This window comes from Anticarsia gemmatalis, chromosome 26, assembly GCF_050436995.1.
Source record: "Anticarsia gemmatalis isolate Benzon Research Colony breed Stoneville strain chromosome 26, ilAntGemm2 primary, whole genome shotgun sequence".
Lineage (NCBI taxonomy): Eukaryota > Metazoa > Arthropoda > Insecta > Lepidoptera > Erebidae > Anticarsia > Anticarsia gemmatalis.
This window is the reverse complement of record NC_134770.1, coordinates 7036350-7056231: the sequence shown is the minus strand read 5'-3', so window position 1 is coordinate 7056231 and position 19882 is coordinate 7036350. Positions and strand designations below refer to the sequence as shown.

Sequence of the window (19882 nt, the reverse complement as noted above, 5' to 3'; positions counted from 1 at the left end):
AATCAAACAAATAAAAAAAACAAGCAATAATTAACTCTATAACTTTATCAAACAGCCTATTTTTCTCAATCCAATAATCATAAAAAGAAAAACGAATGACTAGTCTGATTAGTTCACAAACTATTTTCTTTAAGATGTTGCCAGTGAATAAATTACACAACATAAGTTATGAGAGCAAGGAAGTTGACAATTACGAGTGTTTACGAACACTTACGAACATTCCCGAGCGCTCACGATGTCGGAAAACATGATAGAGAATAACTTTCAAGATATTTATTATGAAAACACATTTATTTACTTTATCTCCTTAGAAAAGTTCTTGGGTAGGTAATAATCGTGCGGAACTATTTTTGAGGCTAAGCTACGCTTGCCTAGGTTGGTTAGTGGATGGTTGACCGTATTATACATACCTACTGAGTTCTTCCGTGTTTAGGAACGTTACATCGTAGATGTCGTTTTGAAAGGTCTTTGACAGCTGTTACTAGTGTCAAAAGCTGAAATATCTGACATACAGTCTTACCGAGAGATATCATGTTATACCTACGGTTTGTGGAGGTCCAAATATTAGGTCGGGGAAAAAGTCTTTTCGCATTATAGTATGTATGAACTTGATATTTGGGTACCTCACGAGCTTACTGAAAGAAACCTAATAAACCGTGTACTCATTTGTGATTCTTGAAGCCAAATAGATTTTATTACAAGTTCATACATACTATCATGCGAAAAGACTTTTTCCCCGACCTAATAAATGTGTATTCAAAACTTTACGATCGCTATTCTCTAAATTAAATGTAAATTAAATTTGTATTGAACAAGGATCGGATTGAAATAGACGCAGATAATACTATTTTTGTATTTTAAGCAATATTACCAAAAACTAACAAATTTTTTGTATCTTGTCTTCAATAAACCTCAGTAGGTACCTATTATTTTGTAGATGAAAAAGTGAAACACGATCCGAATTTAACATAACCTAAAAAATACACGAAAAAAGCGCGTAAACGTCTAACATGTATCCATAGACACGAAGTTTATACTTAACATATGTAAGAGCAAAGGAAAGTGGTATAAATCCAGTGCCGTCACGCGCGAGCTCAGTCTTCCGCCATGTTTTATCTAAAATCATCTTTTAATGTACACTCGGTGACTTAAATGTGTAATAATATAGTTTCTCCGTATTATGACGGTTAAAATGAAGCAATAAAATGTAGGTAGTTGATTGTTTGAAATGAGAAATATACGTAGTCTTGATATGTATATGTTACTGTAAAAGCCCGAACTGTGGTAAATCCTAAGATTTTCCGGTAAAACCTAAGATTTACCAACTCTCAATGGTAAAAGTCCGAACAAGCCAGAGTTTAAAAACTATGTTACGATATATAAAAAAATCCTTCTTCATAACTATGTTTATAACCATTTCACGGTATAACTATATACTGTGACATACTTATAAAGAAGGAGTTTTGGGCAAAGCGACATGGGTAGGTTAGGTTAGAAGGCTAAGGTGGGAGCGAGCGAAGCGAAGCTCCCACCTTAGCTTTCGTGGTTATTTTTTTTAACCACCCAGAAGGAGGAGCCCCGCGTAGCGGGCCTCCGGCGACATCTCGACATCATCAAGTGAATATAGGTAAAAGTTCGAAAGAAAAGAATTGTTCGGACTTTAACCATTGCGAGTTGGTAAATCTTAGGTTATACCGGAAAATCTTAGGATTTACCACCGTTCGGGCTTTTACAGTAACATATACAAATTATTCGGTTGCAATTTAAATAAGCTTACAATTAAGTGATAGATATATAAAATTACGCATTTTTTAGCGGGTAGGCTAAGACCAGAGATCGCCATTAACGACCCTTAGAAATTTACCTTGCTTTATTCACATCTGTACATCTTGTCATACAGAACCGCCGCCGGTTACGAGTACTACGCACCTGACATTTTTGCAAGACATCACTGATATTATCTGTGTATGTGTTTTAAATAAATATATTAAAATGTTTGTGAAATTCTATTTTTTTTTACGATTTATTTATAGTACGTAAGTTTTATGTGTTATAACACTTATTACTGTATTTAATTAATTTATTGAATTACCAAAATTAGCGGTTTATGTGTATAGTATGCGGAAACGTGCGATGTATTATTAAAAGTTATTAAGACGATGTTTCCTGAAATAAAAGCCAATAATTAATAATGCATGTAAAAATATAAAAATACGCATCGTAAGTAAATATCAATACTTTTTAACACTATTTTCAGGTGGACTACTAAGAGATAACTTTATTTAATATTAAAAACGACTTTAAAAAATTACTAATTTACTAACACAACGAAACAACCATATCAAAAAAAAATGTCTTAAAAAAACGGGGAAAATTATCACCCATTCTCGCTTATATGACGCAAGTTGTGCTGGTCAACTAGTAACTAATAATCTTTATATCCAATAAAAATAAAGGACTAATTGTAATTTTTTTCCCGCGCTTAATCTACGCTGTCAAAAATTACAAACATACGATTACATATTAACGTACTTTCTTAAATCATTCGTCTTGAAACCAACCTTGTCCAGATGTAAACGTTGGCATTGATGTGAGACTTTACAATCTACGGAAATAAAACAGTTTTACGATAGTTCAAGGTATTGAGGTCTCATTTCATTCAAATATACGTTCTGTGTAACTTTCGTGTCGATAAAGAGATGAATTATCTTTTAAAATTAGTTATAAGCGTTTTATTTACTGGAAATACTCTTTATTTTAGTGTTTTTCTGTATATTTAAGTATAAGTCATGTGTTAAAAACGAAGAAGTTTCAATTTATGGGTTTGTCTATGGTTAAGGCTAGATTAGCTTGAAAACCTACATCCTAAAATCTCGCATTTTTATAAAAAATACGTGCCAAATATTTCGCAATCAAACTTTAAATACAATAAAGCCAAAGTATAAATAACCATTTAATACGAAAATTATAATCAATGACCTCCTTTTACTGCTAAAAAACCGTAAAAACTTCTGTCGGTACAAGTACGGTTGACTCATCGGTCCCGCTATGGTGGGATCGAACCGTAACCGCTCATTAACAATTACACTCTAAAATTAATAGAAATAAAAACAAGTTAACGTATTCTTGCCAAATGTTGCACAAACGCGGAATAAGAATTGTCTATTTTATTGGCCGTTGAAGTAATGTCCGTTGCCATAATGTGTAAAAAAATAAAAATGTCATTGACAAAATGGCGCGAATTTTGTTTCGTTTTTAGAAAGTAACCGTGTGGAATAATTTTAGTATATTTCTTAACTATAACGTTGTAATGAGGAACTACGCTTTTTATTATAAAAGGCAGACGTCAGCATCCGCTAACCCAACTTTTCCCTTAATGTAAAATTTAATAAGTCAAGTTTTGTGTTTATTACAAAAAATACTATAGGTCTGGACAATTTTCATTTTTTAAGCAACTAACCGCTTAAAGCCAGTTTTACAGCAGCAATCTGTTTTTAGAATAACTAATTTCATTAGACTAAATAAAGTTACGCAAACCTTGCCGCGGTAATTCCATAGGTGACCGCATATTGGTATTTGAACTGCGCGTCTCCATGCTTCAGAGGGCAAGTAAAAAGTCGGTCCCGGTTGTAGTCAATTAAGATAACAGTCGGTAAACCACGTCAAAGGCCTTCAGATTGAACAACTTTGACACTAGGTTGAACACTAACCATAGATACGATAAGAAGATCACAGTAAATCACAGTAATCTTACAATATCGATGTCAAGACGCTATAATAAGACACAAGTAGTGCATACGACGCCATTTTCAACTAAACAGCGGAACGTGTGCTTTGACATTGAACAGAAAGTGGATCGACAATGCTATCGAATCTCTTACGATTGTTCATATTGTTTTATATTTATAATCTCTGATCGTGATTATTATGTGTTATTTTATGAGTTGTGAATGTCTTTTATGATTTTAATCAAAGACATTTTGATATAAACGCCCGGCGGCCATTAATGTGTTGTGGGATGTGAATGAAACAAAGAAAATTTGTAAGGATCTCTGCCTACCACTATGGGAAAAAGGCGTGATTTTATGTATGCAAGAAAAAGGATTTTGCGGCACACATGCAAGTGGTAGGGATGCCAAAGGATCCTTTTCCTTGTAAATGACGATAACAAGCCCCTTAATGTTAAAATACAATCAATTTCAAGCGATACTCAAATTATTTCTGTATCCTTACTTAACTATACTCCGAACTATTAAGTATGTACCAAAACAAAAATTGAAAAAACCCTCTTCCACTTTGTTCAACTCGGGATTCAAACCCAACAAGTCATAAGTAAGGCAACAAGTATGTTTTAGAGGTGACACTTATTTATATAAAAGGTCGTTTGTAAATAAGTTACATATTTATATTATGTAATAAACACGCAACAGTTGCGTTCAAACGATTTGCAAGCGTGTTACATGTACATATGTATGTATGTACTTATATACTTATGTATGTAGGTATATACTATGACATTGCAATGTTAAACTTTTACTTTTAAATGTACTTTTTTTGAAGGAAATGAAAATGACTACGTTTTTTTTACTAAGCTAATTGGAGACGCACAACTGGAGATAGGGAGGACTGAAAAATGGCATTTGCCCAGCAGTGAGACAGTAGGTACAGGACAACAAAAAAAAATGTATCAAAATAATGATATGAAAGTTTTTCACGCCTATTATGATTTATCCAACCGATTTCGAAGATAGCGACTGCTTCGACTCTTTATCTGACCGGCAGCACTGATGACCTGATGAGTCCGCAGTTGGTTTGTGAAGTCAATTTTAGCAGAGTTCTTAAAGCAGTCCTATTGTATGGAATAGATAAAAGAAAAAATCCTATTCTCTTTTCTTACTAAGATAGCTAATGTAAGTTACTATATTTTGTACTTCTTTTTGTAAATTAGTTATAGTTAGTTATTATCTTAGTATAATATGAAATTTCTTGTATTACCACAAAAAAGTTCCCTTCCTTTGTCGCAAAAAATATAATTATTTAAGATACACACGTAGATAAAGACATTGCGTAAACATAAAGTTAGCTAATTCTATCGCCATAATTTTAAATGCAAAAGGCACAAGATTAAATAAGGGCAAATAAGTCAAATAGTATATCACCATATTATAAAAACACAAGTCATACGATATTCCATGTGTACCATATCATGCAACAATAAGGCTTGTCCGTAACCTCGTGCGGTGGTGAAATTACACTAATTTCATATTTGCCTAATGACTTCACCAAGGCCGCTGTAACAAGTAAGGTTACTTTTATGAAGATTAAAATATGCCTTGCTGTTGTTTTGTTAGTTGTTTGTCGTAAGGTTAGTGGTCAACCTAGTGTCAAAATTGTTCAAGCCGTCCGAGAGGCCTTTGACATGGCTTAACGACTATTATCTTAGTAAACTACAGCCGGGACCGACTTTTTACGTGCCCTCCGAAGCACGGAGGCGCTCAACTTAAATACCACTATGTGGTCACCCATCTATAGAATGACCGTGCCAACGGTTGCTTAACCCAAAGATCGTTTACCGACCGGTGAGCGCAACTAGCTATGAGCGCCTGTATGCCTTTCGCCCCTTTTTGACAGTCTAAGCACCATTTTTTTAATGGCAAATTCAAGTTTACAAAATGAAATAAGGTTTTTTTATTTCAAGACTATTTCGAAGTAATTATCAAGAATTAAAGCCTAGCTAAGATAACATTATCAGTAATCTTGTTGAGAATATGAATGAATTTAATTAAGTTTATCTATATAGATCTAGATTTAGTAGTTTTGATATAATATGATGAAAGGTCACTTGTATTTGGTAAAACTAGTTTAAAATATTTTTTGTTTTAGAATTATATTTAGAAATGTAAATTAATGATAAAATCACGAGAAAGCCTCGTGTACACATAGGTAGGTATGGTATTTTTCTTTACACTTACATACATTGTATACATAATATCACGAAATGAAATACACTCTGTTTTCGCCATTAACAATGTTAGTCCCATGTAATAGGGGGCGAGCCTGCTGCCGTATACCGAATGACTACTGAAAATTATTTAATACAAATCAAAAAAGACCTATAGCTCTTTACCCAACCCGGGAATAGAACTCGAGACCTTTAGTCTGCTGGATAAAGTACCGACCACATCACAAAGACAAATAATGTCATGCCCCTGATACAAAAGTAAGATTTAAAGGCTCATTAAACAATATTATCTTCGTTAAAACTGTTAATGGATATAAACACTCATTATTATAAGCTATACAAAAAGGAGCATTATATGTAAATGACACAAATATTTTTTTGACTACAAACTTTCACCCCCTAATCTAAAAAGGCCTCGTAACATAACCTATACTACCATAGACATTAACGGAAGTGACGAATGACACGGATAAGACGTGACGTGTCTATGGCTAGAGTAACTTGACACGAATTGTCAATAACAATAACGATTGAGGTATCACGCTCCGCTGGTCACGATGTGTTGGGAGCTTTATGGTGTAAGTTAAAAACTTATGCTTAGTTATATGTTAAAGTTTAAGTTAACTGCGAGCGTCATCACTTACCCCCGGTTTCTGAGTACATTTAGCGGTAGTTTATCTATTCAATAGCGTTTGCTTTATATGAGTTTTAATGCTATTGAATAGAAAAACTGCCGCTGAATGTATCTAAGAAACCGGGGGTAAGCAGGCACCTCCTACACAAGTGGCAAGAAATCGAACCCAAGGCAACACACCAATGTCTTTTCAGTTGAAGTGCATCTCCGTGCCTCGGAGAGCACATAAATCTGTCTGTCTTGCGTCTGACCTCTCACTGGACTTGTTATACATCCAGGACAAACCCCCAGTTTCTGAGGTACATTTAGCGGTAGTTTATCTATTCAATAGCGTTTAAACATATAAAAATGACAGTTTGATAAACTACCGCTAAATGTGCCTCAGAAACCGATATCGCACCTGCAAGATATCGGTTAGGAGAACAATAAATATCGCAATTTCTAACCCCCGGTTTCTTAGGTACATTTAGCGGTAGTTTATCTATTCAAACTGTCATTTTTATATGAGCTTAAACGTTATTGAATATATAAACTACCGCTAAATGTACTCAGAAACCGGGGGTTAGACCACTCAGCTCATCACTTGCACAAATCTATAATTAACTTATACAAAGAACTAAACAGTGTAACAAAAGTCATTATTTTCTGTCAGACGCTAAGTAGGCGTGTCTGTCCTCATTTATATAAAAAATATGCTCGTCTGTCTATCGCATGAGTCATGTATTTTGTTTATGGGTCAGTATGATTGTGGGTTAATCTAATCTACGTGAAAATATGACATTGACTTCATTATTGGCTGCACCCATTATGATAGAAATAATGTATTTGTATGTCTATTTGAGCAGACCGCCCGTTGGTAAACGATTACGTAGTCTCGTTGATATTATTGTTATAAAATGTTGGTGCTAAGAATGGCTTTTGTATCGCGGTATATATGTATGTAAGTATATGTTTCACCAAAACCACTTATAAAGTAAAAAAAAAATAATTTGAAACTGCACAATACACAGATGCACTCGCTATTTTTTCACTCTCATAGACTGTTGGGACAGATAAGTGACACGACCAGTGAGGGGTCAGTGGGACCGTCAGCTCTACGTGTTCTCCGAGGTACGGAGATCTAAGACTCAACTTCTTAACTCCAAGCAATCTGTGAGAAATTCTTAACAGAAAATCTCAGAAAATACTTTTTTGCCCGACCCGGGATTCGAACCCGAGATCTCTTGCGCAACAGTCGCAACACTACCGACCGCGCCACAGGGGTAGAATTATTAATTATCATCTAGATAAATCAAGCATGCCAAGCCGCTTTACTAAGTTGTTGGACAACCGCGTAAATCGCTAATTTTTTTCAACTTATACCACAAGTATTGTGGTGTAGGGCAGTCTAATATACCATGCACCTGCCGGTGACGTCATATCCGCACATTGTACCCTTTGTGCCTAAAACAATATAACACTTTTATTATTACATTGTTTTGTCTATTACAAACATTGACCTTAATTTTTAACCTGATTTGAATTTTATTTTCGTTTTTTCTCTTGTTTATTTGTGTGATATAAAGAAACTAACGCGCTGCGCAATGGCGCAAGGGTCTTTAGAATGTTTCATGCTATATTCTAGACTTAGAATTTCTGATAAAATATATCGCAGATGTCGACACGGAGTTATTTTTTTATGGGATTTCGACTCTCAATCATACATACAAACAACGGATGCAAAGTATAACCAGACGCGGAACGACTATTTGGTAACACAAATGTTTGCACCGTGTGGGAATCCAACTTACGACGTATCGACGCACTGGTAGTGGCGTGGCGACCACCTTAACCACAAGATTTAATTGATACTAAACAATTTTTAGCTCCTAACATGGCCCTAACAACTAAGTAAAGTGCCTTATGTGCAAGGCTTGGCGGCGGTATACAAAATTGAGAACTTAAAACATCAGTGACCCGCTGACTTATGCAGCTGCACCGTCAGTTGTCTGTTTAATACAGCTATTTTATTTTTCCAAATACACAGAATTATAATCTGGATAAACCGAGCATGCAAAAACTCTACTTAGTTGTCGAACTATACTGGTCAAGTGTCAAAATTGTTCAAACCGCGCGAAGGCCTATTAAATGGCTTACAAAGCCGAGAGATACTTTTATTTTGAACACAAACAGAACATTATTATTCGCAAATGTGAACGGTATAGCACATTTCTAACGAACTAACTGTTTGAATACCAAATGTAGAGAATTCACTAATACGTTATACTACCAAAATAGATAAATACATCCATTTATAAAAACTTGTTTCTTTACTTTAATATTTATTTAAAAGCACTTTCTAAAGACACTTTAATAAATAAGATTCAATCTATACTAATATTATAAAGCTGAAGAGTTTGTTTGTTTGTTTGAACGCGCTAATCTCAGGAACTACTGATCCGATTTGAAAAATTATTTCAGTGTTAGATAGCCTATTTATTGAGGAAGGCTAAAGGCTATATATCATCACGCTACGACCAATAGGAGCGGAGTAGCAACGAGAAATGTTACAAAAACGGGGAAAATTATGACGCATTCTCTCTTATGTGACGCAAGCGAAGTTGTGCGGGTCAGCTAGTCGAATGATAGAATTCCCCGTGATTTTTTCATAGTTAACGGTAAAGTTGTATTACTCTGGGATGATTTTGTAAAATTTGTTTCACATTTAGTTTCTAAGATTACGATTAACCAGTGTGTCTCATAAATCATATCTACTAAGGAAACTAGTACATTATAATGGTATAATAATAGTTTTAAAATATTAGGTCGGGGAAAAAGTCTTTTCGCATTATAGTATGTATGAACTTGTAATAAAATCTTCTCTACACAAAAAAGCTCGATATTTGGGTACCTCACGAGCTCACTGAAAGAAACCTAATGAACCGTGTACTCATTTGTGATTCTTGAAGCCAAAGAGATTTTTTTACAAGTTCATACATACTATAATGCGAAAAGACTTTTTCCCCGACCTAATATTTATCTTGTTTTCAACCCACCATACAAAAGAATAAGGCTTTAAAACCATAATAAAATTGAAGGCCAAGTTCAAAAGTATCGCGGGAGGAGATTCTCAGCGGTCAGCCATTTTTGGCAATCACTGAGTCAGAGTTGAGTCAATCATGACATCATATTGTTGTCATGGCTTTATTTGTAAAACTTTACATGGTGGAATATTGATTTTATTTTGTTAAGTTAATTTGAATATAATTAGCTTACTTGTTTGCACATTCTATTTCGCAGTTGTAAATACAACATTATATTACATGTAACAAACAACGAAAAGATAATAACTGTTTAAACTTGTATCTTATGAGATGCTATCTGAAATCTTTAAATTAGTTATAATTACGTGTTTTAACTGTTTTATTTATATTTAAATATTATTTTTATTTATGGTTATGACTGATTTTTGAAATGCTATGTACCTATACAGATTGTCGAATATCGTCATATTTCTTTTATAAACTACATAAAACGCTCTATGGCTTAACAATAAAAACACTCGTTTGTTGTATATGAGCCCACTTTTGTATTTATTTCTACAAATGGATTATCGTACACTGTTTCTTTTTATTCTTGTTTTTGTATTTGTTGAAGCAACAACAACAATATGTCAACTGTCTAACTATCACGGTTTAAGATTCACATTCTGGTGACAGACAGACAGCGAAGTCTTTATAATACGGTTCCTCATCGGGTATGGAATCTTATTAATTAACTAAGCAATAACTTATTCACGTTTGCATCTGAACATAAACTAGGTCTAACATATAAATCCGTCTAGTTCAGTATGACAATGACCGTCACTTTCACTCAACCTTGTGATACCCACTAACTGTGTCATAATATTCTAAGATAACGCTTCCACACCATACATTTACGACATAAGGACTAATCGCCAAACAACTTGTCGCCTTCCATTTTAAATTGGAAATGGACATGCCAAAATTTGTAGCTCGCCTTTTGTCTTTGTTATTGCGTCCTTACGTTAAAAAAAAACTTATTCAACTTGTACTCATAAATGGTTCATCCAAAATGTTCATGCTATGTAAATTTTTTTCATTAACCCTTTGTAAACCTGGTTAACTATTTTGAAATGAATGCTATTACGGGTTAGACCATTAAATTAGGCACTCAATTCCAACAAGAATACGAACTTGTGACGTCACTATATTGTATTTCTAAACTAAAATATGTTTTTGATATTTGATAAACAGTCACTAATTTTACAATCAATCTAATCTTTTGAATGTATTTAGACAGTTTTTTGTGGATCGCACAAATAATTGTTCCGTGTGGGAATCGAACCCACGACCTCCCCACGATTTAGGCGTGGCGACCTAAACCACTGCGCCACAGAGGCAGTCTTTTAGAATGTTTATTAGTTATTTGGTTACCATGGTACAGGCTCTGCTTAGTTTGGAATCAAATGACCTGTGACTTTTCCAATAATATTTATTTATTTCAGGCTAATGATATAAGAGTAGTAATAATATAAGAATACATATTAAAAATGCTAATAATTCAGAGAGAGACTGTTGCCCGATATTCGGCAATATATTGCTCTATGCTGTCTAGTCGTCAATGTATTGCTATGATGAGACAGGTGTTTCACGGTGATTCGAAACGGATTAGTTTCACAATAGAGGAATATTACGATGTTATATGTAATGTCACTTTCTAATAGAGCTTACTGGTAAATGACCTTATGACTACTGCGTTTTGGTGTTATATACGTTTATTTGTACCATTAGATCTACTAATATTATAAGTGCGAAAGTATGTAGGTTTGTTATGCTTTCACGGCTAAACTGCTTAATAATAGTTTTTTTAGTCAACTCTCGCACTATGTTTGGTTTTGTGTTGCGGGGGCTTTTACAAACATACAAACTACGGAGACAAAATACAACTAGATCCGAAACAACGATTTGTGGAGCAACTTCAGCCTTTCAAATACCACTATGCGGTCACCCATCCACAGAATGACCACGCAACAAAGTTTGGTTAACCCACAGATCGTTTACCAACCGGGGGGCGCAACTGATTATGAAAAAATATTTTTGTAAGGAACAGGTAGTGGATTATTATTTTTGTTTTTGCGATAAGGTAGGCTATACCCTAGGTATAGAGGAAATTAAAATAAGTTAATATTTTATTTTGTGGTTAAAAGTAATGAATTATAACTATATCATATGTCTATAAATAAAGACAATAATAGGCATGTATGTACATAAACGGATGACATGTTTTCCTCACAACAATAAAAACAAACTCATAAAACTTGTTTTTTATGATAACTAAAAGAACTTAAGCACTTTGTTCTTAAGTATCTAAGTATTCATATTCATCCATACTAATATTATAAATGCGAAAGTAACTCTGTCTGTCTGTCTGTCTGTCTGCTACTCAATCACGCCTAAACTACTGAACCAATTTGCATGAAATTTGGTATGGAGATAGTTTGATACCCGAGAAAGGACATAGGCTATATAACATCACGCTACGGTCGTTAGGAGCGGAGCAGCAACGAAAAACGTTACAAAAACGGGGAAAATTTTGACCCATTATCTTAGGTGACGCAAGGGAAGTTGCGCGGGTCAGCTAGTCTTATATAACAACTAGAATGACTGAAGTAAATCTATTTATTTAAGCTCCCACACTGCAAACAGGAAATCTTGTAGTTCAACAATTTAGTAGAGAGTCTTGTATGCAAAGTTATCGGCTGTCTGAAGCATAGATTAGAGGAGTTACATATTTTTTCAATATCCACAATTTCGTTATTATAATCTACATATACCCTGCATGCTGTGGCTCTCTACCAGGTTGTCAGACTATTGCATATAAATACTTATAGGCGGAGATGATGATAATAATATGAGATTTGCAATAATAGTTTCTTGTGATATGTGGCGAACCTATTGCCATATACCGTGCACGTTATCAAACTTCAATAAAATAGAGAAAAAAAAAATTGCACTTTCTCTGACTCGGGAATGGAACTCGAGGCCTCATGATCAGCAGTTGTATACAGTACTACCTGAACCATAGAGGCAGTTAGTTTATTATTTTAGCGCTTTTATAATCTGTGTTACGATATCATCGATACAAATATTTCACAATTGTGTTTAGTCGTCGCATTCCGACACGTAATCACTTTCTCTTTTATGTGTGTTTCATTTTATTCACTACTATTATAATAGTTCTGTTATGGAATTTAGAGTATTGAACGCTTATTTAAATTATTTGTTGATATATTTTTTTAACCCATAACTGTCCCACTACTGGGATTTTGCCTTGAGTCCACCACGCTGACCAAGTGCGGGTTGGGGACTTTGCATGCCCTCAATAAATGTATTAAACAAATTTTAGGCATGCAAGGTTTCATCACTATGTTTTCCTTCACTCATTATAATGGATACATTAAATAATAGAGCAGTGATAGCCGAGTGGTATAAGTTGGCACCTCCTAAACAAGTGGTTGCAGGTACGAACCCGAAGCAACACACCAATGACTTTTCGAAGTTGTGTATTAGAAATAATTATCACTTGCTCTAACGGTGAAGGAAAACATCTTGATGCAACCTTGCATGCCTGAGAGTTCTCTAGAACAGTTCTTGAAGGTATGCAAAGTCTTCAACCCGCAATTGGCCAGCATGGTGGACTCAAGGCCTAACCCCTTCCTTATTATAGGAGGAGACCCTAGCCCAGTGGGACAAAAATGGGTTAAATTTATTATAATGAATGCTCGAAGATATCAAAATCATGACTTATATACATCGAACTGAATTTATCAGAAGCGTCTAATAATTTGTATCGGATTATGAACGGAGGCCTAATTCGTTAGCTCTGGTTATAGTCATGTGTTCCGCCTGTCCGTCTGTTCAGTGTACACTGACTCAGAACTTCGCTGTTTAGAATAAATAAACAAATATAAACGTAGTGTATAGTAACTGAATATATTTTTGAATTATTGTTGCTATTTGCGAAGACATGTAAGTTTAAAAGCTTACATAAGCTTCTATATCTTCGGGTAATGTTATCTATGAGTGCAATTTTGACATTTAATTTTAATCATATATACTGTGTTTATTATTAATCCTTTCTTTTTATAGTTAACCTCGAGAATCTTTTTTTATTAAACTTAGCTTAGAATCATATTATAAATGCGAAAGTTTGTCTAAAATCTGTCGTTGTGTATTTGTTAGGGTCTTTCCTTAATCTCTATAAAGGTTTTTGCCAAATTATATTTACATAATTCATTAATTATTTTCAATTTAAAGTTGAACTAGTTGGAATAATCCACAGATTAGAAGCAAAGTACTCCCGCGAGTCGGATTTAATTTTAACCCGCGATTTAAACGCAAGATTCTCTGAATTAATTCATCGTTTTGATCTAATTCGTTGTAACACGAGCTCTTTAAGAATGTCACGACCTACCTTAAAATAACCTCACTTATTTGGGTCACAGTAAAAACGCGGGAATATGGCCGCAAATTCAGTATCTGACGTAACTATCGCATTGCAGGATTCTCAATACGTGAAACGGAACGTGTTTTCTGCCAAAATGTTAGGCCAAATGGTTGTTCGGAAATGAATGTCGAGTAGAAAACTTTATTTTTGGCTCGCTACATTTCGCAGCAATTGAAAAGGAATGGAATATTTATAGATTGGCGTTTTATTTCAACTATAAAAGTGTAATGGTGTCATGATACAATGAAGTCCTATTACTACATGTTCCGAACAAATATTATTACAAAAAAATCTCTGGGCGTAAGAGTATAAGACTGATGATCTCGAGGTCTCGACTTCAATTCCGGGCGAAGTATTGTTGGTATTTATTAAGTTTAGTTAGTTTTACTAGATTGTTAACATATCATGGTACATGGGGACATTATAAATAGAGAACCGAGGGTGTACCTTAAACATCTTTGCCTACACCTTGGGATATAACGGGCATGGTGTTTTAAATGTATGTGATACGCAGAAAGTACCTAGTAGATATTGTTGTAGCTAAGACGCCATATTTGAATGGCAAAAAAAAACAAAAATGTGAACACAAATCATCGCAATCTTGGATGTAAGCAATAAATGTCTATGATTTGTATATGTTTGTCAATCGGAAGTCATCTTTAATTATAATAATAACAGTTTTAATCACACATCATAACATTTTCACTAGAATTTAAACTACAATACATAATATTGAGATAACTGTCGGCCATTTTGAACAATAGACTAGAGAATTTCAAACACGTCTATTGTTTAAACAACTATTATTTAAGTTAAATATCTTGACAAGGATTTAAATACATGGAACGTATGTGTAGCATTGTTTGTTTTTTTTTATTGTTTTTTACATATTGTCTCGTAATGGACTATTAAATAATTGTTTAGGCTTTCTATTAGGTAATAAAAGATTTTGTTAGTTAGATCATTTGAAAAATAGGTACCTACTGTGATGAAACTAAAATAACAAGAAGTACAAGTAATCAAGCATACATAAAATCTCGCCTTTTTCCATAGGGGTAGGCTACCAGTCTTGCCACTTGCCAATCCCTACAAATTTCCCTTGCTTTATTCACATCCATACATCTTGTCATACAGGACCGCCAGTTACGAGTACTACGCACCTGACCATTGAAGGAATAAATTAAAATAATAATATGCGAATTAAGGATAAGTGTCTGTCTATCTTAGCTTTGAGCTAACCAATACTTTAGATATCCAGAAGTTAGGAATCCGGCCGTAACTCGGGTTCTCTCTTCGATATTACTGCAGATTACAAGACTAACTTGTTTATAAAATAAAATTTAAAATTTTTGTGACTTAAGTATCTATTGATCTTTGCCTTCAAAATAGTATTATTGTTAGTTTTCTTTCTCCAAAAACGTATCAAGTCGGATAGAATGACATAAACTCATCATAAACATTGAAATAACGTAAATACGATATCTTCTAGTGCAGAATGTTGCATACAAACAACACTGAACATTTACAATGGCGACGTTTAATCGATACAAAACCACTTAATACAACCGCATGCCGCTTTGACATTTACCTGCCAACTAAGTTATAATACTGTTTAGTTTATATTACTAACCCCCGGTTTCTGAGGTACATTTAGCGGTAGTTTATCTATTCAATAGCGTTGAAACTCATATAAAAAAACGCTATTCAACAGATAATCTGCCGCTAAATGTACTCAGTAACCGGGAGTAAATAATATTCATTTTATTATATCGTATGGTTAGTGGTCAACCTAGTGTCAAAGTTGTTCTAGCCACCCGACATGCCATTAACATGGCTTAACAACTGTTATCTTATTTGACGACAACCGGGTCTTTTTATATGCCCTCCGAAGCACGGAGAAGCTCAGTTCAAATACCACTATGCGATCACCCATCTATGGAATGACCACGCCAAGGTTTACTTAACTTTAAGATCATTTACCGACTGGTGAGCGCAACTGGGACTTTTTACATGCCTTCCGAAGCACGGAGACGTTCAGCTCAAATATTTCCAAAATATTTTATTTGTTTTTTGAAGCTTGTAAGTCAAAGAAACCTAAATATGAGACTAGAATTAAAAGTAACCGGGATTTTCTGGCTTATTTTAAGGAAATTGGGACTTGAGAATAATAAACAATTTAAGCACGAGTGCTTTTGGCCTTTCAAGTGACATGTGTCATATTATGACATGTAGCAACATTATATGAATGTAACTTGTATGGAATGTAACGTGGGTGTTTTCACGGTCGTATATAACAATATGTATTAATTAAGGTTTTATAATCAACCATTACCGGTGTTGAGAATAACCTGTTAATTAGTTATCTTGTTTATGTTGAAAACACGACTTTTGAATTAGTTAGTTAATTAATTACTATTAAATTAATCAAGCTGATTTTGGTTCAAGGATATAGTACTAGCTGTCCCGCAACTCAAAAAAAATCTTATTTTGATAAAAAAAACTATATAAATAACTTATTATCTTACTTATATTATGCCGAAGTACTATTTAAACTCTTGATAAAATAGGTCTAGCCGTTTGACAGATTAACCGAAACAAACAAACCTTAATTTGCTTAAAATACGCAAAATGATAATGCGAAAACGAACTATTTGGTATAACATATTTATAAGTTAACTTATTTATTATTGTTATGATTCATCATTCGTAATATGTATTGTTTAGGGTTTACTCAATTTTTATGTTCAAATCAACAAATTAACATGATCTTTCATTTGTTACAGGACCTCATCCCCGCACAAGACACAGAATCCTACCTTCTGAAAACTCAAAACGCTATCACGAACCTGCAAGCGAAACTGCAGTCTTCTAGAACGAACAACTTCAGCAGCATTCCTTCCCAGCTCACGTCCAGTCTCATCAGCGAGAAGACAGCCATCTCCCGCCTCCCGATCTCACAGCTCAGTCGCTCAAACTCACTCAATTATCGTCTCAGAAGAAAAGACCACTCGACCGACAGCAGTCCTTTAAGAAGTCCCGGCCATTACGTCATCACTGGCTCTTCCAAAGTCCCAGAAAGTACGAAAATACTACTCAATTCCGCGTCCAGGTCTTTAGACACTGATAGACGGCATGACTCGAATATGAACAGTCCTTCTTCAGATAAAGGGTTACTAAGCAATAGTTCTGATGATAAAACACTGTCTAATAGACCTCAGTACGATGTAGAAGCTATTCTATCACCACATAGAAAGTCTCACTCCAGGAACAGGTCTATCGACGGCCGAAATATGGAACTGAGTGACGTTAGCAACGCGAACCCTACAGTCTGTCTCAAGAATGTGCTGAAAAACAACGCGATTGAATCGAAATACCCAAGAATCGATCCAACGCGTTGTCTTGGAGATAAGAAAGTTCACCAGAGAGTTTCTAGTGATAGTATTAAGTTTAAATCGAGTAACATCGGTTTTGGATCATCGATTAAAAGATCGAGTTCTTTCAACACTGTTAATAAGAACAACAATTATATAGACCCGAGGATAACGTCGAGGCGTTCGAGCGGCCATTCTGAGGAATACAAGGATTATTCCGATGAATCTGACAACGGGTCTTACGACAAATCGCAAGATTTTAGATACAAAAGACAGATTATTAATCGAGGAAGGATAGATTCGCCCGATTTGAAGTCTATAGCGCCGGCTAATTCGCCTAGATGTCCGAACACACCTGAGATGCAAAGGAAATTTGGCCCAGGGTTGGTTAGAAATTCGGTCAGAGTGACGAATAAGGAGAGGCTGAGTCCTAGAGTGCCTGAGCAGCCGATTGTGAGGGAAGAGAGGTCTAAGCCCACGAATCATCAAAGTAGGAGGTCAGCGGAGCCCCGGCCAACGACTTTAAGTCGGTTGACGAAATCTAGGTCTTCGACGAGAGAAGTCAGTCAGCCTAAACACCTAGATAAAGGTTGGTATCATTTTTTGTTTGTACGTTAACAATGATTGGTGTGGCAATATTGTGGATAGCTGTAAAAAATAGGTTTTCGCTTTGATTTCTTCAGGTGTCGATTTATTTTTTTGTAACCTGTCAAGCCGTAGTTTTTTCTGTAAAATTACCCAGATTACTTATATATTTCAAGTATATCGATGCTATTTGCTTAGTTTATTAACATTACTATTGGCAAACATGGCCTAAAGGATTCTTCTGATTTTCGATTTCAAATTGGATTCTTTGCCTTAAGAATCAACTTTTTCCAAAAGAAATTCCATACTTACTTAACTAAGAAAAATGTATCCAAATATAATTATAGCCTTTCTCGGAAACCTATAATAAAGATGCAGAAATGCCATCTTATTACCCATTAGTCAGACCTATTCATATCTTGTTAAAAAAGAAACACCAATATGCACGACAAATCGTTTTGTTATTTGCCTCAATCCAAATGCATAACTTTTTAATATGCAACAGTTCATTACATAATAAAAAATACATTATCTCGATCAATAGATTAAAACATTGGTGAAAGGATTAATTAATTGGCAATGTTTTTGTCGCACATCGTTTAACTGACCTTAAACAGTTTTATTTATTGCTTCTAAACTAAGAGCTAAACTAGAACTGATCGCCATTTTGAATTAAAGTTTTAAAACTAGTTAGCAGAATGTTTAACTTAGGATAAAAATAGTGAATTATTGGATAAAAAGATGCCTTAGTTGTCTAAGAGGTAGGCGTTCAAGAGTTCCATTTAATAGTATTATTATTGGGATTTCATGAAGAAAAGATGTATGGACGTGCATGAGACAAGGGAAGTTTGTAAGGTCCGTACTATCTGGCGTTATTTGGTCTCTTCGTATGGGAAAGGCGTGGATGAAGTTATGTATGGATGTTAATAAAGCAAATACATAGTAGCTTGTTCTCTATTATTACATGGGGCTTTTCGTTATCCCACAGTGGTCTACTTTTAAGGGGTTAAAAATGCACAAAGTAAAAAGTAAGTCTAGAAATTATTCTTTTATGTAGGACGCAAATATTGAATAATTTACTCTATGGATAGAATAGTTTCGTTTCCATATTATTCAAGATTTTGTTTTTGATGACCTAATCTTACACAAATATCTAAGGTCTTATTTCCTTATAAAAATAACGGAAGGGAAAAGGAGGTTGCCTCCATTGATTCAAGAATTTCACAAGTAACAATACAATTGATAATTTCTATTGAACACACGCCGTGGCTAATATAGAATCGAGTTATCCTTGAGGCAGCCGTTTAATAATTCGTCACGCTTGCAACACCGGCGGCCATGTTGGAATGCAATTTGCCGCCAAATTGCGACTTGACTGACAGTTACTGTATTAGTTTTTGGTTAGATTTAGGTTATGTCATAGATTAATATTTTATTTGTCTAACACCTATTGTTGAATGGTGCTTATTAATGGCGAAATATTTAAAAAGATTAAAAAGGGAAAGTTTATCACCAGTTTTTTGAAAATAGAATTCATTTTTTTTATCATTCGTTCGTCCGTCTATTACTAAAGTTTTACCTAACAAATTGGCTTAAACAACTATATTTTATGTCCTAAACTTTTACAAGAATTTGATATTGTCAAGTTAGGGGTTCGGATCCCTATTTAACATTTTTTCAGTTATCTTTAACAAACAACCATAATCTGCTTGCTCTTTCCATCACCAATTTGACTGAATTGAAGAATATGTTTTCATTTTGGAAGGACAATGTATATAGCAACGTCAAAAGCCACAAATAGTTGCTCTAACAAAATTATAT

The 19882-nt window shown here is 34.5% G+C and overlaps 1 protein-coding gene across 4 annotated transcripts in view; it reads left to right on the top strand.

The window, feature by feature from the left end:
• LOC142984310 (uncharacterized) overlaps window positions 1–19882 on the top strand; it is a 72683-nt gene that overhangs the window by 41984 nt on the left and 10817 nt on the right. For all 4 annotated transcript variants that reach the window (XR_012960147.1, XR_012960146.1, XM_076131829.1 and 1 more), the window contains exon 3: window positions 16889–18065. Coding sequence is in view for 2 of the 4 variants with exons in the window: in XM_076131829.1 (XP_075987944.1) it covers window positions 16889–18065 (1177 nt within the window). In the remaining 2 variants the exon portion in view is untranslated. The remainder of the gene's footprint in view (window positions 1–16888; window positions 18066–19882) is intronic.